This window comes from Citrus sinensis, chromosome 1, assembly GCF_022201045.2.
Source record: "Citrus sinensis cultivar Valencia sweet orange chromosome 1, DVS_A1.0, whole genome shotgun sequence".
NCBI lineage: Eukaryota > Viridiplantae > Streptophyta > Magnoliopsida > Sapindales > Rutaceae > Citrus > Citrus sinensis.
The window spans coordinates 823,455-844,282 of record NC_068556.1 but is presented as its reverse complement, the minus strand read 5'-3'; the positions used below and the strand labels follow the sequence as shown (position 1 = coordinate 844,282).

At 37.1% G+C, this 20,828-nt stretch overlaps 4 protein-coding genes and 1 long non-coding RNA gene across 11 annotated transcripts; 3 read left to right on the top strand and 2 right to left on the bottom strand.

Annotated features, from left to right (window-relative positions):
- Window positions 1-155: 155 nt before the first annotated feature.
- Window positions 156-8,064, top strand: LOC102615156 (dynamin-related protein 3A-like). 7 transcript variants are annotated; one of them, XM_052436555.1, is made up of 20 exons: window positions 170-783; window positions 1,434-1,716; window positions 1,824-1,852; window positions 1,962-2,063; window positions 2,177-2,284; window positions 2,365-2,424; window positions 2,609-2,722; window positions 3,201-3,249; window positions 3,547-3,656; window positions 3,862-3,954; window positions 4,071-4,163; window positions 4,250-4,387; window positions 4,752-4,838; window positions 5,254-5,319; window positions 5,441-5,483; window positions 6,120-6,262; window positions 6,533-6,676; window positions 6,797-6,849; window positions 7,086-7,185; window positions 7,524-8,064. In XM_052436555.1, the coding sequence occupies exons 1-20, from the start codon at window positions 415-417 to the stop codon at window positions 7,563-7,565; spliced, it is 2,226 nt and encodes a 741-aa protein (XP_052292515.1). In that variant the 5' UTR covers window positions 170-414; the 3' UTR covers window positions 7,566-8,064. The 7 variants fall into 7 exon arrangements, with proteins under 7 accessions (XP_052292525.1, XP_052292527.1, XP_024957176.2 ...); XM_052436562.1 differs by having other exon boundaries at window positions 172-783; window positions 2,224-2,265; XM_052436558.1 differs by having other exon boundaries at window positions 174-783; window positions 2,197-2,265.
- LOC102614849 (protein TIC 55, chloroplastic) lies at window positions 8,037-10,683 on the bottom strand. Its single transcript, XM_052436579.1, has 3 exons — window positions 10,137-10,683; window positions 9,382-9,479; window positions 8,037-9,284 (listed from the first exon to the last, which is right to left on the bottom strand). Exons 1-3 carry the CDS (start codon window positions 10,676-10,678, stop codon window positions 8,158-8,160), a joined length of 1,767 nt encoding a protein of 588 aa, XP_052292539.1. The 5' UTR covers window positions 10,679-10,683; the 3' UTR covers window positions 8,037-8,157.
- LOC127900985 (uncharacterized) lies at window positions 8,920-12,892 on the top strand. Its single transcript, XR_008052932.1, has 3 exons — window positions 8,920-9,069; window positions 12,446-12,660; window positions 12,758-12,892. It is a non-coding gene; the product is annotated as an uncharacterized LOC127900985 (long non-coding RNA).
- On the bottom strand, window positions 11,392-14,159 carry LOC102614564 (protein TIC 55, chloroplastic-like). Its single transcript, XM_052436584.1, has 3 exons — window positions 13,569-14,159; window positions 12,758-12,855; window positions 11,392-12,660 (listed from the first exon to the last, which is right to left on the bottom strand). Exons 1-3 carry the CDS (start codon window positions 14,000-14,002, stop codon window positions 11,534-11,536), a joined length of 1,659 nt encoding a protein of 552 aa, XP_052292544.1. The 5' UTR covers window positions 14,003-14,159; the 3' UTR covers window positions 11,392-11,533.
- A 155-nt stretch (window positions 14,160-14,314) lies between these two features.
- Window positions 14,315-19,617, top strand: LOC102627004 (lariat debranching enzyme). Its single transcript, XM_052438003.1, has 13 exons — window positions 14,315-14,612; window positions 14,697-14,854; window positions 15,071-15,192; window positions 15,344-15,537; window positions 15,772-15,954; window positions 16,060-16,178; window positions 16,256-16,395; window positions 17,141-17,260; window positions 17,378-17,442; window positions 18,030-18,377; window positions 18,508-18,687; window positions 18,790-18,955; window positions 19,051-19,617. The coding sequence occupies exons 1-13, from the start codon at window positions 14,490-14,492 to the stop codon at window positions 19,464-19,466; spliced, it is 2,334 nt and encodes a 777-aa protein (XP_052293963.1). The 5' UTR covers window positions 14,315-14,489; the 3' UTR covers window positions 19,467-19,617.
- The last annotated feature ends 1,211 nt before the right edge of the window (window positions 19,618-20,828 follow it).

The following is a 20,828-nucleotide window of genomic DNA, read 5'->3' as shown; positions in this document are numbered from 1 at the left end:
ATAAAGTATAAATCACTATCACACACATAAAGTGATAAATAATAATAAAAAAAACATTATAATTTTAAACATTACGTTAAAACGGTTCCAAGAACCCATAAATTTATTATTTACTGCGATCATTGCACGACGAACGCGTAGCTCTAACCGAGTCGACTACTCAAGGAGGTAAGAAGGTAATTAGTGACCATGGTAAAGGAAACTTCTTGGTCATTGAGCGGCCGTACTATGGTATTTTTTGGGTCCCACAGCTAGCCGCGTGTACTCTTTGAGCGTTGGCGCTTTTCCTTTATGTTCGCTCTTCTTTTCTCTTATACTTTTCTCCAAGAACTTCTTGGAGAAGTAATTACTTCCTTAAGTCTCCTGTAAAACCCCGTCAGCAGAACCACTTCACTGTCTACGACTAAAGTCGCAATGGGGGAAGAAGCTAGCTTTTCGAATAAGAATGTTGCCGCGTCGACGACGATCGGTTCGTCAGTGATTCCGATCATCAACAGATTGCAAGACATTTTCTCGCCGGTTGATGGCGAGTTGTCGAAGATATCGCTGCCGCAGGTGGCGGTGGTTGGAAGTCAAAGCAGTGGCAAGTCGAGCGTGCTGGAGGCCCTCGTAGGCCGTGACTTTCTGCCACGTGGCTGTGATATTTGCACGCGAAGGCCACTGGCTTTGATGCTCGTGAACCGGCCAAGGAATCCCGGCGATGATGGTAGAGAATGGGCGGAGTTTCGCCACTTGCCTGGAAAGCGGTTCTTTGATTTCACCAAAGTTCGCCAAGAGATTATGGTGATTGTATTTGGAATGCTTTTTATTTGTTTAACAATACCACAATATCATATAGTGAAGTACCATGTGAGTGGACATATAGGAATCCAAATATGTGGAATCGCTCGTGTAATGATCTTCTACATTCTAAGTCTTGTTTTTTATTGGTTTAACAAAGATTGTAGCTTGATAGTGAAGCAATAGTGTAATGTTTATACACACACACACGCAAGCACGCACGCATACTTAATTTAATTAATGAGTGGTAGTTTTGTAATTAGAGTATGTTTGAGACTGGTGATTAGAGAAGTACCATAGTTATGCATACCCTTGGACTCTGTTTGGAATTGTGACGCTGTGGAATGAAAGCTCTATTTGTCAAAGAGAGAGTTTATGGGTGTTCTGTATATATGAGTGGTTTGTTAAGCAGAAGTTATTGGTCATAATTTTTAGGGCTTGTTTTTAAATTATTTGTTATCATTTTTTAGAAATTATTTTTCAGTAAACAGCTTGGGTGAAATAATCTGTGCTGTGAAAGCTAAGCTATGAGTATTTACTAATTGTAGCTTAATTCGGGCAGTTAAGGTGCCAAGAAACTAAACTAAACAGAAAGTTAGTTGTTTTAGCTGAGCTTTTTTTATTATTGCTGATGTTGTTTTGGGGAAATGCAGGCTGAGACTAACAAAGAAGCAGGAAGCAACAGGGGTGTTTCGGAGAAGCAGATTGGCTTAAAGATATCGTCACCAAATGTTCTTAATATGACCCTTGTTGATTTACCTGGCATCACCAAGGTTCCAGTTGGAGACCAGCCAACTGATATTGAAGCGAGAATTAGAAAAATGATTATGGCCTATATAAGGCAAGAAAACTGTATCATATTGGCAGTCAGTCCGGCGAATTCTGATTTGGCTACTTCTGATGCACTTCAGATGGCTAGAGAAGCTGATCCAACAGGTCAGTTCAAGACTTGCTGTTGGTCTTTTCACTGTATGCATTGCTGTATGTTGAGTGCTTCTACTTGGTAGCTACTGTTTGGTGAACTTATACGCTCCTTGTAACAGGTTCTCGGACAATTGGTGTGATCACCAAGGTTTGTTTAATCCATCTTAGGGTGATCAGATTGTTTTTCCTCTACTTCTGTTACCATCTTTACTATTTGCAAACGTGACAATGAAATGTGGTACTTGTGTTCTCTGTAGCTTGATATAATGGACAGGGGCACTAATGCCTGTAACTTTCTACTTGGTAAAGTTGTTCCACTTCGCCTTGGTTATGTTGGAGTTGTGAATCGCAGTCAGGAGGTACAAGTTGTTACTCATATGCAAGTTTAATAAGTTGCATCTACTATATAGGTTGAGCAAATGTTTTTCATTCTTTTGGGTTGGTTTGGGTTGAATTAGTTAGTGTTGGCCAGATTTTATTTGTTTGTTACAGGACATTAATAAAAACCGGAGTATGCAGGATGCACTTGCGTACGAGAAGAATTTCTTCCATGATCATCCTGTATTTTCTCTTCTCAGATGTAATTTTAACTTCAGTAGTGTTATATTTTTGAGTTGACCCTTGCAACTTTTCATTTTTCGAATGCCATAAATATTGCAGGTGTACAATGGTCTATCTGATCGTTGCGGTATTCCCCAATTAGCAAAGAAGCTGAATCAGGTTGATTTCCTCTCTGATCATGCTTGTAGTCCATTTCACTTTGTGTATTGTTGTAAGCAATTAAAAGAAGTCATTTAGGAACGATCGTTTTTAGAACACTGGTACTTGTTCTATTTGTAACTTTTGCTACTTTTCACTCTTTCCCTTGTTTCCTATCTTTTCCTTTGTTTATTTGCTGTTTTAGATCCTGGAGCAGCATATCAGAATGGTCCTTCCAGGATTGAAGTCTGAGCTCCATTCTCGTTTGAATGCTGTTGCAAAAGAGCTACAGAAATATGGAGATGTTATGGAATCAAAAGTAAGTTCATTGTTTATTATATTTAGGTAGCATCAAGTGGACTCATATTTGGCATGTAGTTTGGCTGTCATCTTTTGCATTTAAGTAATAGTTATTAGCAATTTGAAGCCATTGGATAATAATTATGGACATTGAGTTCTTCTGCTCTTGTAATGTGTATATTAGCGCAGCAGATGAACAACTAAAATGGATATTGATAGACTGCTAGCTTGTTAGTTGATGTTCTTTGTCCACTCCCTAGATTAATCCCAAAACAAGTGGCTAGCAGATGAATGTCTTCAGAGATGATAGATGTTGCCGCTGCTTTTTTCCCCCCAAAAGATTTGGGACATTGTTGCTGCTTTTTCAGATACAAGCACAATGATTTACTTTTACTAATACTGTAGTGTGTTAAGACAGACCGAAAATTTTCTTGATTTTGAACTCTGTGGACATCAATCTGTCTAATCCTTTTGTTTTATCACATCTCATTGTCTAGGCTGAAAAAGAAACAATGCTGTTGAACATTCTGACTAAATACTGTGAAGGTGAGTTTTCATTTCTTTTGATGAATTTTCATTCCTTCAAATAACTGACATTTGTCACTGTCTATGCCTTTCTTTTGTTGTGGGTGAGCCATACGAGGATTTTTATGAAATTTTGTGTTTCATTGGTCTCCCACCCCAACTTTAAGCTTGTCAGAGTCTGTGTGCTTACATTGTGTGACTGTGTTCTTTTTTACTTTAATTGACTTTGTAAATTTAAAATTTTCTGTTCATTTGTGAAGTTTATGCTGTGTTAGTGAGTTTGCTATTGCTCATTCCTCTTTTTTCTTTGATTAATAGCTTTTTCAGCCATGGTGGATGGAAGAAGTCGGGAGATATCAACAAAAGAATTGTCTGGTGGAGCAAGGATCCGCTATATTTTTCAGTCAATATTTGTAAAGACATTGGAGGTGCAGAATCAATCTTTACGCGCACATTATTTTATGCACATATTTTTTTTTAAAATTTCTGTTTATAGCCCCTACTGTTTTCTTCTGCTCATTCCTATTTGTCTGAGTTCACATACCTTTCTATCTGCTGAAAGTGATTAAAATTTCAACAAGATGTTAACTATCCCATGGGCCATGGCTACTAACTCCTTAAGAAATTTGGTAGGAAGTGGACCCATGTCAAGATCTAACTGATGAAGATATTCGTACGGCCATTCAAAATGCCACAGGTCCAAGAAATGCATTGTTTGTGCCTGAGGTGAGGATCATCATCATAGTTTATGGTTTTTTTTTTTAATTTTTTATTAGTAAACCCTAATGTCATGATACTGGACAGCTGTTATTCAAGAACAATTCATGGTATTGGTGTTTCAGGTCCCATTTGAAGTTCTCGTTCGGAGACAAATTGCTCGACTGTTAGACCCTTGCCTTCAATGTCTAAGATTTGTTTATGATGAGCTGATTAAGGTGAAGAAATTGTTGGATGTGCCTAAGCTGCTTTTAAACTTCGACACTTTGTTATTCTGAGCCAAAAGACAAATTTGTTCATGCAGATGAGTCATGCTTGTGCGGTAACTGAGTTGCAAAGGTTTCCCGTTTTGAGAAGGCATCTAGACGATGTCATGGGAAAGTTTATTCGTGATAGTGTAAGGCCTGCTGAGAGAATGATTGACAGTCTTATTGAGATTGAGGTAACTTGAAGTCTCTGATTTCTTATCAATATAATTTATTTTGTTAAAACTAACTTCTTAGTTAGGAAAAATGAGAATTGCAATAGGCATGAAACATCATGAAAAGTAGCTTTGATCAGTTAATCCTGTTGAAATTGAATTCCTTATTGTTATTATCATTCATTCCCCCCCTTTTTTGGGCTTTTAAATGAAATTGTGCCTTATTCAGTCCATCTATATCTAATAGTTTGCTGTGTATGCCATATAATACTTTTCAGTCTCTTTTACTAGTGTAGCTTATAACGATTAAGCCGCCATGACTATATGGATGTTACTTTATTTGGCTTTCTAGTGATTGAATAATGGACCTCTTTCAAAATTCCAGATGGATTATATAAATTCCTCACATCCAAATTTTGTTGGAGGAAAAAAAGCTGTTGAAGTTGCTATGCAGCAGTTGAAGTCATCACAGGTAACAGTCACAACTTTGATGGGAAGATAATTTTGAAAATTTAGGCATGTAGAAAATCAGTTTTCTCATTTGAACACTGAAAGTAGGCCTATTAATGAGTCAGGCTCAGAGAATCTGGCATTAAATGAATTTGAATTAAACTGCAGTCATGACTTGTCAGATATTTAACTTAAAAGTGAACTACATGGATCTACAATGGGTGTGTTTGACTCAAGCTAATTGGATCCAGAGTTCAAGTTTAACTTTTCTTATTTTCAAATCGGGTCTAAATATGATAAAATTTCATAAAATAAAATCATATTTGACTTTGTTATTTCTGTTTATAATTTTTTATTTATTGTGAAATCAACAGTTTTACCTCAAAATTATGCCATTTGTACTACAAAGTGTCATTCTCTTTTCCTTATATGATTAGGATGGGACGGATGGTGAAAAAGGAACCTTATCTGAAATAGGCCAGAGATTTGGATTAACTAGCCAGGTATTTTTATCTTTTTCTTTGAACTTTTTGGGAATTCTCAAATTAAGTGTTTAAATATACATCTTATAGTTTATTGCTTTCAAGTTCATCCTGTCAATTACTCTATGCTTGGCCTTGGCAGGGAAGGCATTCTCAGTCAAATAATCAGAGAGCTGCGTCAGTTGGTAGACTACTATCTTTGATAATTTATGTCTAAATTTCTTGATTTTTATCCTGAGGAGTGATCATTATATTTTTAGGAACCAATTAAAGGCCATTTTAGGATTTGGAAGATTGGGGATTCTTTATGTTAGCCCTCATAACAAGTCTATGCTTCATTTTCCTTTTAAATTTACCGTGTGTTTCTTTTATTCTTTTTCCCTTTTCCTTCAGTTTCATTCTTCACATTGTGGCGGTTGTTGCGTGTAGGCAACATAGGATAAAAGTGACAATTGGTTTATTTTGTGGAAGTGTGATGGATGTGTTGGGCAATGCTTTTGCATTGTTCTTAGTTGCAACCACATATGATGTCTGAATAAAATTTAATATTTCCTCAGAGTAACATTTTTCAAAAATATATTGAAGTAGATTTTGATGTCTTTTATGTTATTTCCACTAAGTAGCATCATAATTGCTTGAGGAAATCCAGATTTACTAAAACTTAAAACATGTCGTTTGTGTGAAGAGGGTAGTTTGCAGTGTAAGGGTTATAATAATTGCTGGAACTTATAAGCATGTTTATGATGTGTACTTGTGCAATGGTTGTTCAACATTTTGGCATAGTTGCTAACATGGGCAATAGCTTGGAAATTGTAATGTAGGTGGTAATTCATCTTCAAGAACTTGGGGTTTTCCAATAATATTTGGGGGCAAGGTACAAGCTGGAGAGAGTCCTGCCAGCAGATCGCCACATGAAACTCTTCACAATGTCGAGCAATTACCATCAACTATCCAACTGACAGAGGTATAAAAGTGGCCATGGAGACATCTTCTTATATATCTTGTGATTTTTAAAAATAATAATAATAATGGCACAGCATAACAGTAATTGAATTTCCTCCCTACCCATGTGGGCAGGGTTCAAACGTCAGACCTCTTGTTTCAACTCAAGAGTGTCCAGCACTAAAGCCAGCTTGCACCTACTCGTGATTTTTTGCTGTTCTTTCCTTTTAAATTCATTTTTGGTCTTAAATTACTCTCTCTGACTCCCCCTTTTGTCTTCTGGTAATCACAGCCCCCATCCATACTGGGGCCACTTGAAATGACAGAGCAGGAAGCTGTAGAAATACTTGTAACCAAATTACTCTTGCAGTCTTACTATGACGTTGTGAGAAAGAACGTCCAAGACTTGGTTCCAAAATCCATAATGCACTTCTTGGTAAATTTCAACATGATTTTCATTTTCAAAATCCACTTTTTCAAATCCATGCTTTATGTTGGGATGAATTCCTCATTAGCATTAATACAGAGATTCATATTCCCTCTTTTAATGTGCTAGGTCAATCATGCAAAAAGGAATCTTCATAACACCTTTATACAGAAGCTCTACAGGTATGTACATGAATTATCTTTTGATTGTTGGGTCGAGGTTGTTGAATTAGTTAGGTATGTTGGGGTTTTCTCTAATGGGTGTTTTAGTTATTTTATTTAATATTTGATTCATTGTGATTGTTTTCCAACTCCCCATTCCCTTTTCAAGAAGATGTCTTTTTAACTTGCATGAACATTGTGGATGGATATGTGAACATTTCAATCCGAATTTGAGCTTGTTCCTGCTACATATGCAGGGAGAACCATGTTGAGGAACTGTTACAGGAGCATGACGAAGTTGCCGCTAACAGAAGACAAGTTAAAGAAGTTTCCCTTGTTTTGCAACTAGCTGTCCAGGTTAGTTAAAAAGATTTAGATGGCAGAGAGGTATGTTATTATTACTTCAAGCCATTAATCTTTTAAGAGGAAAGATCTTATGATGGTTACTGGCCAGTGACATTTGGTTTCCTCCACATTCTGCATCATTAAATAAAACCTATCTGAAGTGGATTCTATTGGCTATATAACCTGCTTCAGATGGAATTATGGAAAGTTTTGACAATCAAATCACTTGGTCCATTGTGCAAACTCAAGACCATATAGAGGACCTCCTTATTTCAGACATCAATTTATTAATTTATGTCCTTTTTTTGTGTTTCCAGTGAAATTTGATCTATTTTTACTTGTTTTTCTAGACACTTGATGAAGTTGAATCTGAGTATCTTCCGGAAACTTAAACTCAACCACTGGCGTTGATGCTGCCAATGGATTGGCAAATATCCGAAAGTACTCCATGTGCCTCTGAGCGAAAACAAATGGTGACAGCAGATTAACTCATGAATCATCATTCGCAAACCCAAATGTACGTAGGTTAATTTATTCAGATGAATAGCCATTGCCGTTCCAGTTAAATGACAAAATGTACCATCGGATTGTGTGGCTGGAAGTTTGCACTCCAAATTTTGGTCTACATGGGATCTCTATTCCAGATTGTGCAGTTGATTTCTGTGACCAAATTCAGCTAATGATTTAGTTTTTTCGGAGCAAATTTGCTAGTTATCTGTTCCAAGGAGATTCACTGGGTGTATTTATGTTTTGATTCAAAGGTTTCGATTTTGCCCTCCATATTGCTAAGACATGTCCATTTTGGATTTAGAAAATGGAAAAACAGAATATCATGTAATTTCTTGTAATCTTGGACGGTCAAGTAAATAGCAACATGGTTTACATTCAACATGGTTTACATTCAACAGAAGCTAAATTGTCTCTAAACAACGAAATGGTGTATAACAAAATACAGTGTTAAGAGTACTGGGATAGACTCACAAATCACAATCTCCTGTGTGTTCTAATGAAGTTTGTCGTGTTCGTTGCAATAGCAGTTGAGCAAGCATAAACTCCAGCTAAGCACAAGGAAGCTGAGGCTAAGCAAAATGCTTTCCACTGCCTACCGGACGCTAGAATTGCCAGAACAGTTAGTGCGGCAGCCACTACAGAGAGTGAATTTTTCCAAGTGCTGAAAGCTTTGATGACGCTGCTGCAACCCTTGCAGTGTATTACATGCCGGAAATACCGGTTTGCCAAATTTGGAGCATGCATGGTTCCGATTGCACCCTTGGCCGGTGAAGAAGCTGAAACTCCAGCCACAAGACCGGCCGGTGCATGTTCGACTACAGCAGGCACTTTAGGCAGAGAAATTGTGCTGTGCCCAAAATGATAAGGCATTCCATGTCCAACTTTATCCATCCATTTTCTGTATTCGGCCACCCATGTATCTGAGGACCTTAAGTTAAGGTATAATTCCTTTGTGGGAACTTTTTCTTTCATTAAGACCTCATTCTGGGAAGAGAGGAATCCCATGTCTTGCTCAAAAACCTTGCTGGCATTCTGATGGAAGTACCACTTAGGGAATAACTTGGCCAAGGGAGATCTCTTAGTTGCTCCAAACCGTACAATAAGCATTGATTTTCCTTGTCCGGTTGGTCTACAGAGGAATAGACCTGTGAAGTAGTGTTTTTCTCCAGTCTTACTGTCGACAAGTTCTCGGTTGTTTTGAAGAACACATGGTGCTTCAAATCGTAAAAAATTTGGCAGCGGCTCATCTTTTTCCTTACCCCACCTGCCCGCAAATCCTCGATCTGTACGTTCAGTAACCTCAAAGCCAAGAGGTTGGGCATCTTCTCTTTTAGCAGTCCAGTCGGTCCTATCGTGTGAAATTGGGATATGGGCAGGATCCATGAGGTTCTCAAGGAGAATGGAGTGATCATATGGAAGTTCATGGATTGTTGAAACATCTTGAAACCCTGGCCTGGCAAAGTTCTCAAACCATGGAAGCTTATCAGGGTTAGGCGGTGTCTTTTGTGACATCCAAACCCATACAACACCTTGAGATTCCTTCACCTCGTATGTTCTAACGCAAGCCGATCGAGGAATTTTAGCATCAGCTGGAAGCTGAGGTGAAGAAATTCGTCAAAATTTTCATTCATAATATGGAAGTTCAGGACAATTCTTAAGACAGAAACTAGAAAGAAGGTAAACGAGGCCAAACCTGAGGTATCTTAACGCATTTACCCTCGCCTTCAAACTGCCAGCCATGGTACAAACATTCAAGCCTGCCGTCGATCAGTTGGCCTTCAGAAAGTTTTGCTAACCTATATCAAGTGGAGCAGTTGAAAGTGTAAGTTGTCAAACGAAGAATTGCATTGCCAAGGTTCTCAAGTTAAAAGGAACATTATCAATATCATTTTAGGAATTCATACTACATATGTACTAAGTCGACAGACACATGAATGCATGACAACAGATTCCAGCATGTGTGTGATGTTTAGTCGACACAGTGAAAGTTTCAACTTGGAACAGAGACCTATCTGTGTTTAGGTGATTCAGACAAATATAATGATACTGAATGAGACATTCGCCAACTTCCTTGAAAGATTCATCCAACAAATCCTTTTGCTACCTCTAGAAGTTCTTTATCTGATATTTAAAACTAATCCGTTTCCGACTAAGTGTGCTTTCCCCAACCTATATTCTAGGAGATTTAATTTTCTCCCAGAATATAGGGTTGTTGTAATAATGTTAAACCTAAGAAGCAGTAGGAATGTAGGGCAAAATTCAACATTCTTTCAGACAAAAAAATTGAAGGAAGTCTGAATTTAGACTTGAATTAAAAAAGACAGGACTATTTTCTGTTGAATTTTTTGATATAACCATTTTAATGTAATTAAAGGCACAGACTTGAATTCTTCCTCAAGTCAAATTCACAGATAGCACAAGCCAAACAAATTGACATTTTTGTTTCGGGTTACCTATGGGGGCACCGATCTTGATAACACCGAAGCTCCCCGTTGCCATCTTTATACAATACTATCTGCTGATCAAACACAGTGAGGCCCAAAGGTGCATCATCCGGAACATCCTTAGTGAGATACAAAGGATACCACTCTTCTGTCCAATCATAATCTGCCACCTGTCTCTCTCCTCTCCTTTCCTCAGCACTAGCAGGCCCCACAAGAACCTTATGATCACCAACAGTACTAGTACTGCTCCTATCTGTCACTGCATGGCATTTTCTCGACTTAGGTGTTTTGTTTAAGCTTATTATAACATTTGTAGTTGGTGGTGTAAGTTTTGGAGAGGGGATCTTGAGAAGTGGGCTAAAGAATAACGAGCGTAATGATAAAGCCATAATGGTGTGGTTGCTTTGTTGAAGAAGAAGATGCAGGGAAGGAACACAAAGAAGAAGGTAGCCATGTGGAAGAGAGAAGAGAAAAGAAGGTGAAACTGTTGTTGGTCGTTGCTTGCTGGTGGGTGAGGGTGTACTAATTCTAGCCACAAAATTCTTTGACATAATAGGCCTCAGGTCACTTTTATAATAAAAAAGTGCTCTTATTTTTGAGTTCTTAAATTGACCATACTTTAGGTTCTCTTGTTTTTAACTTTTTCACTAAAAGGACTTTTTCCTTTGTTTTTCAATATCAAGAAAATGAATGATTAATTTTTTGTCCGACGCCTTAAATAAATAATTTTTTTATTAGTCAATCGAGTTTAAATTAAAAAAAAAACACTAAAAATTTATTAATTTGGGCTTAAAAAACATAATTCAAGGAAATAATTTTTTTTTATGGGGCTAAAGATGAATTAGCTCAAGGCTTTTTATCTATCACAGTTCGATATTTTGCATTACTAACAACGAGATTTACTCTAATTTAATTAAAAAAAGAAAAAAAGTAAAAATTAAAGGGTAAAAGATTGTTTTCATTGTGAGCTTCATTAATTTTGTACTTGTTATAATAACTAAAAGAGAGCCCCTAAGGTCAAGAAATGTCATGAATTATTTATTAATTAAAAAGAAGTTAATCAGTTCAAAATTAATTTTTAATTAAAAATAAAAACTAAAAATATTCATGCAAATATTTTTTATTAGGCTCTTAGCTGAAAAAAAAAATAAATAAATAAACGACACGTCGCTGAGAGAAGTGGTGAAAGCAAATATTGTGGGCCAATTATTTCAATGTACAAAGCCCATGCCGAAATCTTTAACAGATACGATTGGCCCAAATCTCCAGAGAAACTAATACATAATTCATTAATTGAAGGTTGTGTAACAAAGTTAAAATTAAATTTGTTCCCAGAGAATATGGTCATATACGGTATCATGTGTAACACAAAACACAGGAGAGTGGGTATTGAGTAGACTCAAAAATCACAATCTCCTGTGCGTTCTAATGAAGTTTGTTGTGTTCATTGAAATAGCAGTTGAACAAGCATAAACACCGGCTAAGCACAAGGAAGCAGACACCAAGCAAAAGGCCCTCCACTGCCTTCCAGCCCCTAGAATAGCCAAGGCAGTCAGTAGAGCAGCCGCTGTTGAGAGTGAATTTTTCCAAGTGTTGAAAGCTTTCACTGCACTCCTGCATCCCTTGCAATGTATTACATGCCGGAAATACCGGTTTGCCAAGTTTGGAGCATGCATTGTTCCTATCCCGCCCTTTGCTGGTAAAGATGCTGAAACTCCGGCAACAAGACCAGCTGGTGCATGTTCGACCACAGCGGGTACTTTCGGCAGAGAAATTGTGCTGTGCCCAAAATAATAGGGCATTCCATGCCCAGCCTTATCCATCCACTTTCTGTATTCGGCCACCCATGTATCTATGGACCTTAAGTTAAAGTACAATTCTTTTGTGGGAACTTTCTCTTTCAATAAGACCTCATTTTGGGAGGAGAGGAACCCCATATCTTGCTCAAAAACCTTGCTTGCACTCTGATGGAAGTACCAATCAGGGAACAACTTGATCCAGGGAGATGTTCCAGTTGTTCCAAACCGCACAATAAGCATTGATTTCCCTTGTCCGGTTGGTCTGCAGAGGAATAGACCCGTGGAGTAGTGTTTTTCTCCCGTCTTATTGTCAACTGATTCTCTGTTGTTTTGGAGAACGCATGGTGCTTCGAAGCGTAAAAAGTTTGGCATTGACCCATCTTTCTCCCTACCCCATTGGCCTGCAAATCCTCGATCTGTACGTTCAGTCACCTCAAAGCCAAGGGGTTGGGCATCTTCTCTTTTAGCAGAATAGTCGGTCCTATCGTGTGAGATTGGGATATGGGCGGGATCCATGAGGTTCTCAAGGAGTATGGAGTGATCATATGGAAGTTCATGGATTGTTGAGACATCTTGAAACCCTGGCCTGGCAAAGTTCTCAAACCATGGAAGCTTATCAGGGTTAGGCGGTGTCTTTTGTGACATCCAAACCCATACAACACCTTGGGATTCCTTCACCTCATACGTTCTAACACAAGCCGATCGAGGAATTTTAGCATCAGCTGGAAGCTGAGGTGAAGAAATTCATCAGCGTTGTCATTCATAATATGTAAGTTCAGGACAATTCTTAAGAAAGAAACTAGGAAGAAGGTAAACAAAGCCGAACCTGAGGTATCTTAACACATTTACCCTCGCCTTCAAACTGCCAGCCGTGATACAAACATTCAAGCCTACCGTCAATCAGTTGGCCCTCAGAGAGTTTTGCTAACCTATATCAAGTGGAGTAGTTAAAAATGTAGGTCATCAATTAAAGATTTGCAATGCCAAAGCTCTCAAGTTAAAAGGTACATTATCAAAATCATTTTAGGAATTCCGAATTCATAGTAGATATATGGACTAAGTCACACAGGCACAAGAATGCACCACAACATCTTCCAGCGTGAGTAATATTAGTCTACTCGGCAGCAACCGTTTCAACTAAGAACAGAAACTTTTCGATAACTAGTTGATTCAAGCAAATATAAGGGTATAAAAAGGCATTTGCCAACTTTCACCAAAGGTTCATTTAACAAAATCTTCAGCTACCTTCAAGAACTCTTGATCTGATAGTTGAAAAACACTTTTACAACTGATCTGTTATAATTATGTTAACTAAGAAGCAGTAGCAGTATGGAGAGTTTGAACCCAAAACGACTAAAAGGAACTGCCTTTGAAACAAGTTATACTGCTAAATTTAAAAAAAACAGGCCCATCTAGAGTTAACGCCCCTTATGACCTTGTTTAGAGTCTATACAAGTATAACGCTACTTCAACTGAGAAATGACTATTGTACTAGAAACTTCTATTGTACTTTGCAACGATAATTTAAGCAAAATATGTAAACACTGCAAATTTTTCGCTGAAGGCACTAAATTCTGTCCTTCCTCAGCCAGATTCCCAGATAACACAATAAGAAAGGGAAATTGTTTCTGTTTTGGGTTACCTATGGGGGCACCGATCTTGATGACACCGAAGCTCCCCCTTGCCATCTTTATACAATACGATCTGCTGATCAAACACAGTGAGTCCCAAAGGTGCATCATCAGGAACATCCTTAGTGAGATACAATGGATACCACTCTTCTGTCCAATCATAATCTGCCACCCGTCTCTCTCCTCTGCTTTCCTCCTCACTTGCAGGCCCCACGAGAACCTTATGATCATCAGGTGTAGGCACGGCACTACTGCTCATATCTGTCACTGCATGGCATTTTGTCAACTTAGGTTCCGTTCTTTTTCTCAACTTATGCGCTTTGATGGGGCTTATAACATTTCCCGTTGTTGGTGGTGTAAAAAATGGTGACGGTTTAAGTTTAGGTGAAGGGATTTTGAGAAGTGGGCTAAAGAATAGCGAGTGTAATGATGATAGAGCCGTCATGATGCGTGTTGTTCTATGTGGCTGCTCTGTTGAGGAAGAAGATGAAGTGAAGGAAGGAGAAGGCGGGAGCCATGTGGAAGAAACTAGACAAGAGACGAGAAAAGAAAGCGAAACTCAAACAGTCGCGGGTTGTTTGCTTGCTGCGTGGTGGGTTCACTAATTCTGGCCACACAATTTTAAAGATTCATTTTTAAATAATTTATGCAAGTGTTTAAAGTGAATTTTTATTTAAATAAAAATAAAAAATTAATTAATTTGTGTTAAGTTATTTAAATAATTTAAACTAGAAGGAGATTTTATAAAGAATTTTAAAGGTCTGCTCCTTTGACAAATGTTTTTGGCCCACATCTCCAAAGCAATGAAACGAATCGTTTAACTCGAAACAACAAAACTCGAAGAAGAAGACGAAGAAAGAGGAGAGAAAATCAGACGCAGGAAGAGGTTTTGCTTAAACCCTCAAATCAGCCCAAATAGATAAAGAAAAAAGATGAGGATTGCGGTGGAAGGATGCATGCATGGAGAACTAGACAACGTGTACAAAACGCTCCAATACATGGAGAATATCAACAATTACAAAATCGATCTCCTTCTCTGCTGCGGCGACTTTCAGGTGCCGCACATTTTTTCTTTTAATTTTTAAATTTATAAACTGATAATCGAATGAGTGTTTGGTTTTGGTTCGGTAATTAATTAGGCTGTGAGAAATGAGAATGACATGGAGAGCTTAAATGTGCCACGAAAATACCGCGAAATGAAGTCGTTTTGGAAGTACTATTCCGGCCAAGAAGTTGCTCCGATTCCGACTATCTTCATCGGCGGGAATCACGAAGCTTCTAATTATTTGTGGGAATTGTGAGTTTTTTATTTATTTATTTTTTTCAATTTAAAATATTTCTCTGTAGATTTGTTCTTGAACTGACACAAGGTGGATATATTAGAGTATGGTTTTTAGAAATTCAATAGAAGCAGAGATTATAAGTAATGCTGCTTCAATTCTAAAGATATGCTTAGTATATGTAGTGGCTGTTTCTTGAGTAGTTATTTATTTGTTTATTTATTGTTTTGAAGGTATTATGGGGGTTGGGCAGCACCGAACATATACTTTCTAGGTTTTGCTGGAGTGGTGAAGTTTGGCAATATTCGTATCGGCGGACTTTCTGGGATTTATAATGCACGCCATTATCGTTTAGGTTGGCTCTTTGTTGTTTGTTGGAGTTAATTCTACATTGTTTATCACTGTTTAGGTTGTGATGTCTTTTTAGGAGTTTGCCGAGATTTTCTAATTTGTAATCCTGAAACTCCATTTTTGTTTGAAAGTAAAATATATTTCTTAATGGCCAGGACACTATGAGAGGCCTCCATATAATGAGAGTACTATCAGGTCTGTATATCATGTCCGTGAATATGATGTACACAAACTCATGCAGATTGAGGAACCAATTGACATATTTCTTTCACACGATTGGCCTCGTGGAATCACTGATTATGGGAACTGTAAAGAACTTGTTCGGCACAAACAATATTTTGAAAAAGAGGTAATTGTAGTATATTAAGGTTCTGTTCATTATTTAAAAAAAAAAATGTTTGTGTTCATGAAGAAACTAACTTTGGTGGTGTTGACACTTTACTTTGTCATTGTAAATTGCATTTGTTTATTTTATTATTATTATTTTTTCTTGTCCTTGTTCTGGATCATTTGGCATTTTTAATACTAGCATCTGGCCAAACTATAAAATTCTTCTCATGGAACAAGGATTTTCCATATTCAGATTCAGGATGGGACTCTAGGAAGTGAACCTGCAGCTCAACTGTTGGAAAAATTAAAACCTTCTTATTGGTTTTCGGCTCACCTTCACTGTAAATTTGCTGCTGTTGTGCAACATGGAGAAGACAGTCCAGTTACAAAATTTCTTGCGCTTGATAAGTGTCTTCCAAGGCGCAAATTCTTACAGGTATATCTCTTGAATTCTAGTGGTCTACTATAGTTGCCTTTCTCATTATCATAGTTGGAAATGGAAGCTAAATTTCATCAGTTATGGCACTTGCCGATGTTGTAGGTTTTTGAAATTGAATCGGGACAAGGACCTTATGAGATTCAGTATGACGAGGAATGGCTGGCTATAACACGGACCTTCAACTCTGTCTTCCCTTTGACCTCGCAAAGTGCAAATTTCGGGTATACTGTTCGTACATGAATATGAAATTTTGATTTGTTATGAGAAGCAACAGTAATGCGGTGTTCCAATGTTATAGGGGTGTTCAGCATGACATGAATGATTGTCGTCAATGGGTCAGAAGCAGGCTACAAGAAAGAGGAGCCAAACCTTTCGAGTTTGTACGGACAGTTCCCTGTTATGATGCCTCTCAATCTCTGTCTATTGGTGCCTTTGCTGGTAATAGTTCAGAAATGTTGAAATTTATTGTCCTTTGATACGGTCTATGATAAAAGCTTAGATTTCATTGCTAGAATTAAGATAAGTTTTCATACACATTCCATTGTCTCCATATGCTAAGTGGAAGCAAAAGATCTAGTACTTTGTTATGTGGCAGTTATATCTGGTATTTAAATTCAAATGAAATCATGTAGTTCATTAAGGTTGCATTTGGGAATGAGGTTGAGCAGTGGTATCTTAAAAGTTACAGCACCAAAATATTTGGTTAACCCTCTGTAGCTAGAAAGCTATATTGATATGATTTTTCATTTGTATAATAGAAAATCTATTATATCTTTAATAATTTTGTTTTTCACTTGTATAATAGAAAATTTATTATATCTTTAATAATTTTGTCAAAATTATTATTTTAAATTTATATTTACTATATATTATTAATTTTTGTTTCACAGTGACAACTTTTTTCCCACAGCAGTTGTAGTTTTTAAGTTATAGCACTTCAATCCCAAACAAGACCTAATTAGGTTGGTGATTCAAAACATTCATACTTCAGATAAGAAAAAAGAACTACACCTGGTTATGCAACTTCGCTTGTTTTCTGAATTCTGAAATTCATTTTCAATTTGTTTATGGATGATAGCTGAGCACATCATTTAGTTCAAGAAACCATAGTTTGGTGTAATATATCAATGTTTGACACTGCTTCAAATTTTATTATCTTTTTGTTATTCTTTGGTTGTTGCAGAAAATCCTCAGAATCCACAAACAGAGTCTTTCTTGCAGTTTCTAGAACTTCCGAATCTTTTTGAAAATGCATTAGAATCAAGAGAGCCAACCCAGAGTCCTGCCACTTTGGATCATAAAGGTAATCATAAAGGCAGTTGTTGTTTGGTTATCAGTAAGGGGTTAAAGGCTACTTCCCATTTGTCCATTGCTGTGTACAAGTTACCTTATAGAACTAATTCCTGTTATCCTTGTCTAGGTCCTGATCTTGATCCTGAAGAAATTCCTATTGATGATGAGGATGAATTAGAAGAACTTGATGAATAGGATGATGCAGCTGCGGAGAGTGAAAAGTTATGAAGATTCTTTGTACATAATAAGTCACTATCACTATCTCTTCTTCTCTGTAAAAACATTTTTCTTACCCTAGATGAAATGTGCGGCTGTTACCATTTCACTGAGAATTGTCAGGCTTTTGGCTTCTCATTGACCTTTTTGTGTGCTTGCTGGCAATGCATCACTTTGTAATCTGTAAACTGATCAATTTGTCGAAATGGTAAACCCTATTTGGTGTTTATGTGATTGTGACAACCAAGCCCTCGAGCCAACCAGGAACAATGTTCATTGTGATTCATTCCAAACATTACAGAGTTTATTTGATTAAAAAAATTCCTCAACTATATGGGCCGCTACAGTCTGAGTAGCTGTAAAAGCTTTGGAGCAATTAATTTCACCAAGCCCATGCCAGTTGGCAAGGCAGTGTTCATTGGACAAGAGTGTGGGAATCACCTTAAATGCTTACTTAAATTTGGACGTTCTTTCTCACGCGTAGTTAAATTACATGTGCGATACTTCTGGTCTTCTTCATATCTAACCTCTGACATCAACAAACTGCTTTAATGGAGCTTTAAATTAGTAAAAGGCATGCCCTCTCTAATCTCTTTGCCGTTGAAGTGTTCGAATATGTGATGGTAAAAACTGAAGCGGCATTCAGACTCAGTACAACTGAAAGACTTCTCATGAGTTCAAATCCAGGAATTGGTTCATTTTGTAAAGCTAATGGCTACGTACTTTTTGTTTTTGTTCTGTTCCGTCTTGCTGCTTCTCCTTGCTGTGCCAGCCTCTCTTTCAACTTCTATGCAGCTTCATGCCCCTCTGCTGAGTTCATGGTTGCAAACACGGTGAGATCAGCTTCCTCTTTTGATCGCACCATCCCCGGGAAGCTCCTCCGCCTGCTCTTCCATGACTGCTTCGTTGAGGTAAGTGGTTCTTATCGAACAATTGCAATGTTGGAGTTCTCTTCCCAATAAATTTTAAAATCAAAGACTGATGTGGATATGTAGTAGTCATTGCAAACAAAAACCTGAAAACTTTCACCAAAACCACCAGGGTTGTGATGCTTCTGTACTGCTACAAGGAAATGGGACAGAGCGAAGTGATCCAGCAAACGCATCTCTTGGAGGGTTTGAAGTTATTGATTCGGCGAAAAGAGTTCTTGAAATCTTCTGTCCTGGGACTGTTTCTTGTGCTGATATTATTGCTTTGGCCGCTAGAGATTCTGTTGAAATAGTAAGATTTTCCCCTCTCATTAGTTACTGCTTTGTGCTGCTACTGCTCATTTTTATTTCATGTTGGTTGGGTTTCTTTCCATTCACAAAGACTTGAAAACAGGCTGGTGGCCCGGCAATTCAAATTCCTACAGGCAGAAGGGATGGGAGAGCATCAGCAGCTGAAAACGTTAGAGCCAACATTGTAGATACAACATTCACAATGAATGAGATGATAAAGGCCTTTTCCTCTAAAGGCTTGTCCATGGATGACCTCGTTACTCTATCAGGTATATCTCAGGACACGTTTGTAACTATTTTGCTTCTGCTTGATTTTAGAAAAATACAACATCTGAAAGTGTTTGATAAATTCCCACTTGAGCAGGAGCTCACACAATTGGATCAGCTCATTGTAATGCATTCAATGATCGGTTTCGAGAGGACCCAAAGGGGAAACTGACATTGATAGACACGTCTCTGGACAGTTCTTATGCAAATGAACTAATGAGAAAGTGCCCAGCAAATGCAAGCTCATCTGTAACCGTTAACAATGATCCTGAAACATCATTTGTGTTCGATAATCAGTACTACCGCAACCTCTTAGCACACAAAGGGCTGTTTCAATCAGATTCTGTTCTTTTACACGATGAAAGAACAAGGAAGCAAGTGGAGAATTTTGCAAATGATCAAGAAAGTTTCTTCAGTAACTGGGGTCTGTCATTTTTGAAGGTTACTAGCATTGGAGTGAAAACTGAAGATGAAGGGGAAATTCGACAAACTTGTTCAATGACTAATGGGTGAGGAATTATCAAGATCCAAAGCCTACACCAAATTGCTAGTCTAATAATTGCCTAAAACTTCGGACCAATTTTCACGTACATATGTAAAGACCTTATAATTTGTTTGATATTTGTTGGTAATGGTTGAAGTTTTTGCTGTGGTTTCCTTTTTATTCATTAGGTCTTTTTTTTTTTTTTTACGCAGAAAGATTGTTAGCAGAAGTTTTGATAGAATGAGAGCTCAAAATTGGATTGCCTACAACTGTTATAAGGTGGGAGTGTATGAGCAGGCTCTTCTTTATCCAAATAATAATATTAACAAGATTAGACCGGTGTTATATTACTTCCCCTAGGAAGGGGTGGTTCAAGTCCTCTAATTTATACTTAAATTCGTTTGTTTTTGTGTTGGTATCTCGACGATTTAGATTTTACCTGAGAAAATAAATAATTGAGATAATGATGATGTTTGTTAGTAAAGAGCATGTGAAGTTAAGAAATGTGATAAATCTATTTTCGTCCAACAAGATATTCTAGACTACTAATGATTAAAAAATTGAGTTCTAACAAAACAATCTGGGATTTCTTATAGTAATTTGAATACTATACCATAAAGTAGTAATAATAAACACTATAAAATTATAAAATAATTAGAATTCAACAGGGGGACCTCTGTGATAAAGTATGATAAGCTTGTTTCTTAGTTCATAAAACATGACAAATCAGGGGAGTTTTAGATATAGCTGGCAAAACGGGTCATCGGGTCGTGTTCGTGTCTTGTCAGCTTCGGATCGTGTTAAATTTAACTTGACCCAAACCCGATCCATTTAATAATCGTGTCAAAATATTGAGACCTAAACCTGACATAGAAAAATAATCGGATTACCCAATAACTCTTAATATCTATATATTAAACAAAAGTTACATCAAATATTTACATACTGTCATACATACGTACGTACATACATACATACATAATTTATTGATATTAAAAATATACATATCTACTAAAATATTACACATTTACACTATTGAGGTTTTAATTATATATATGTAAATAGTATTATATATCAATATTATAAAATATATATGTCTACCAATATTTTATGCATTTACACTATTGAATCTCTAAATGTCCTTAAAATTTTATAAATAAAACACTATGTTTCTATTCATCCTTTTAAAGAATAAAAATAAAAGAGAAAATTATGTCTAATATTTGAGTTTTAATAGTAAGAACTTGTAAATTATTTTAAAATAGAAAATATAATCGGGTCATTGATCGGGTAAATAGGTCAAGAATTTTAACTCTAACCCGACACGAAAAAAATCATGTCGATCCAAACCCGACTCATTTAATAATCGTATTAAATTTAATGATTCATAT

Excerpts from the sequence above, each read along its gene's own strand:
- LOC102615156 (XM_052436555.1), top strand. The coding sequence starts at position 415 with ATGGGGGAAGAAGCTAGCTTTTCGAATAAGAATGTTGCCGCGTCGACG. Across the intron at positions 4,839-5,253 it reads AGCAGTTGAAGTCATCACAG|GATGGGACGGATGGTGAAAA; the intron begins GTAACAGTCACA and ends TTATATGATTAG. Across the intron at positions 6,850-7,085 it reads TTTATACAGAAGCTCTACAG|GGAGAACCATGTTGAGGAAC; the intron begins GTATGTACATGA and ends CTACATATGCAG.
- LOC102614849 (XM_052436579.1), bottom strand. The coding sequence starts at position 10,678 with ATGTCAAAGAATTTTGTGGCTAGAATTAGTACACCCTCACCCACCAGC. Across the intron at positions 9,480-10,136 it reads CAAGATCGGTGCCCCCATAG|GTTAGCAAAACTTTCTGAAG; the intron begins GTAACCCGAAAC and ends CACTTGATATAG. Across the intron at positions 9,285-9,381 it reads GGGTAAATGCGTTAAGATAC|CTCAGCTTCCAGCTGATGCT; the intron begins CTCAGGTTTGGC and ends GAATTTCTTCAC.
- LOC102614564 (XM_052436584.1), bottom strand. The coding sequence starts at position 14,002 with ATGACGGCTCTATCATCATTACACTCGCTATTCTTTAGCCCACTTCTC. Across the intron at positions 12,856-13,568 it reads CAAGATCGGTGCCCCCATAG|GTTAGCAAAACTCTCTGAGG; the intron begins GTAACCCAAAAC and ends CACTTGATATAG. Across the intron at positions 12,661-12,757 it reads GGGTAAATGTGTTAAGATAC|CTCAGCTTCCAGCTGATGCT; the intron begins CTCAGGTTCGGC and ends GAATTTCTTCAC.
- LOC102627004 (XM_052438003.1), top strand. The coding sequence starts at position 14,490 with ATGAGGATTGCGGTGGAAGGATGCATGCATGGAGAACTAGACAACGTG. Across the intron at positions 15,538-15,771 it reads AACAATATTTTGAAAAAGAG|ATTCAGGATGGGACTCTAGG; the intron begins GTAATTGTAGTA and ends TTCCATATTCAG. Across the intron at positions 17,261-17,377 it reads TGCCACTTTGGATCATAAAG|GTCCTGATCTTGATCCTGAA; the intron begins GTAATCATAAAG and ends ATCCTTGTCTAG.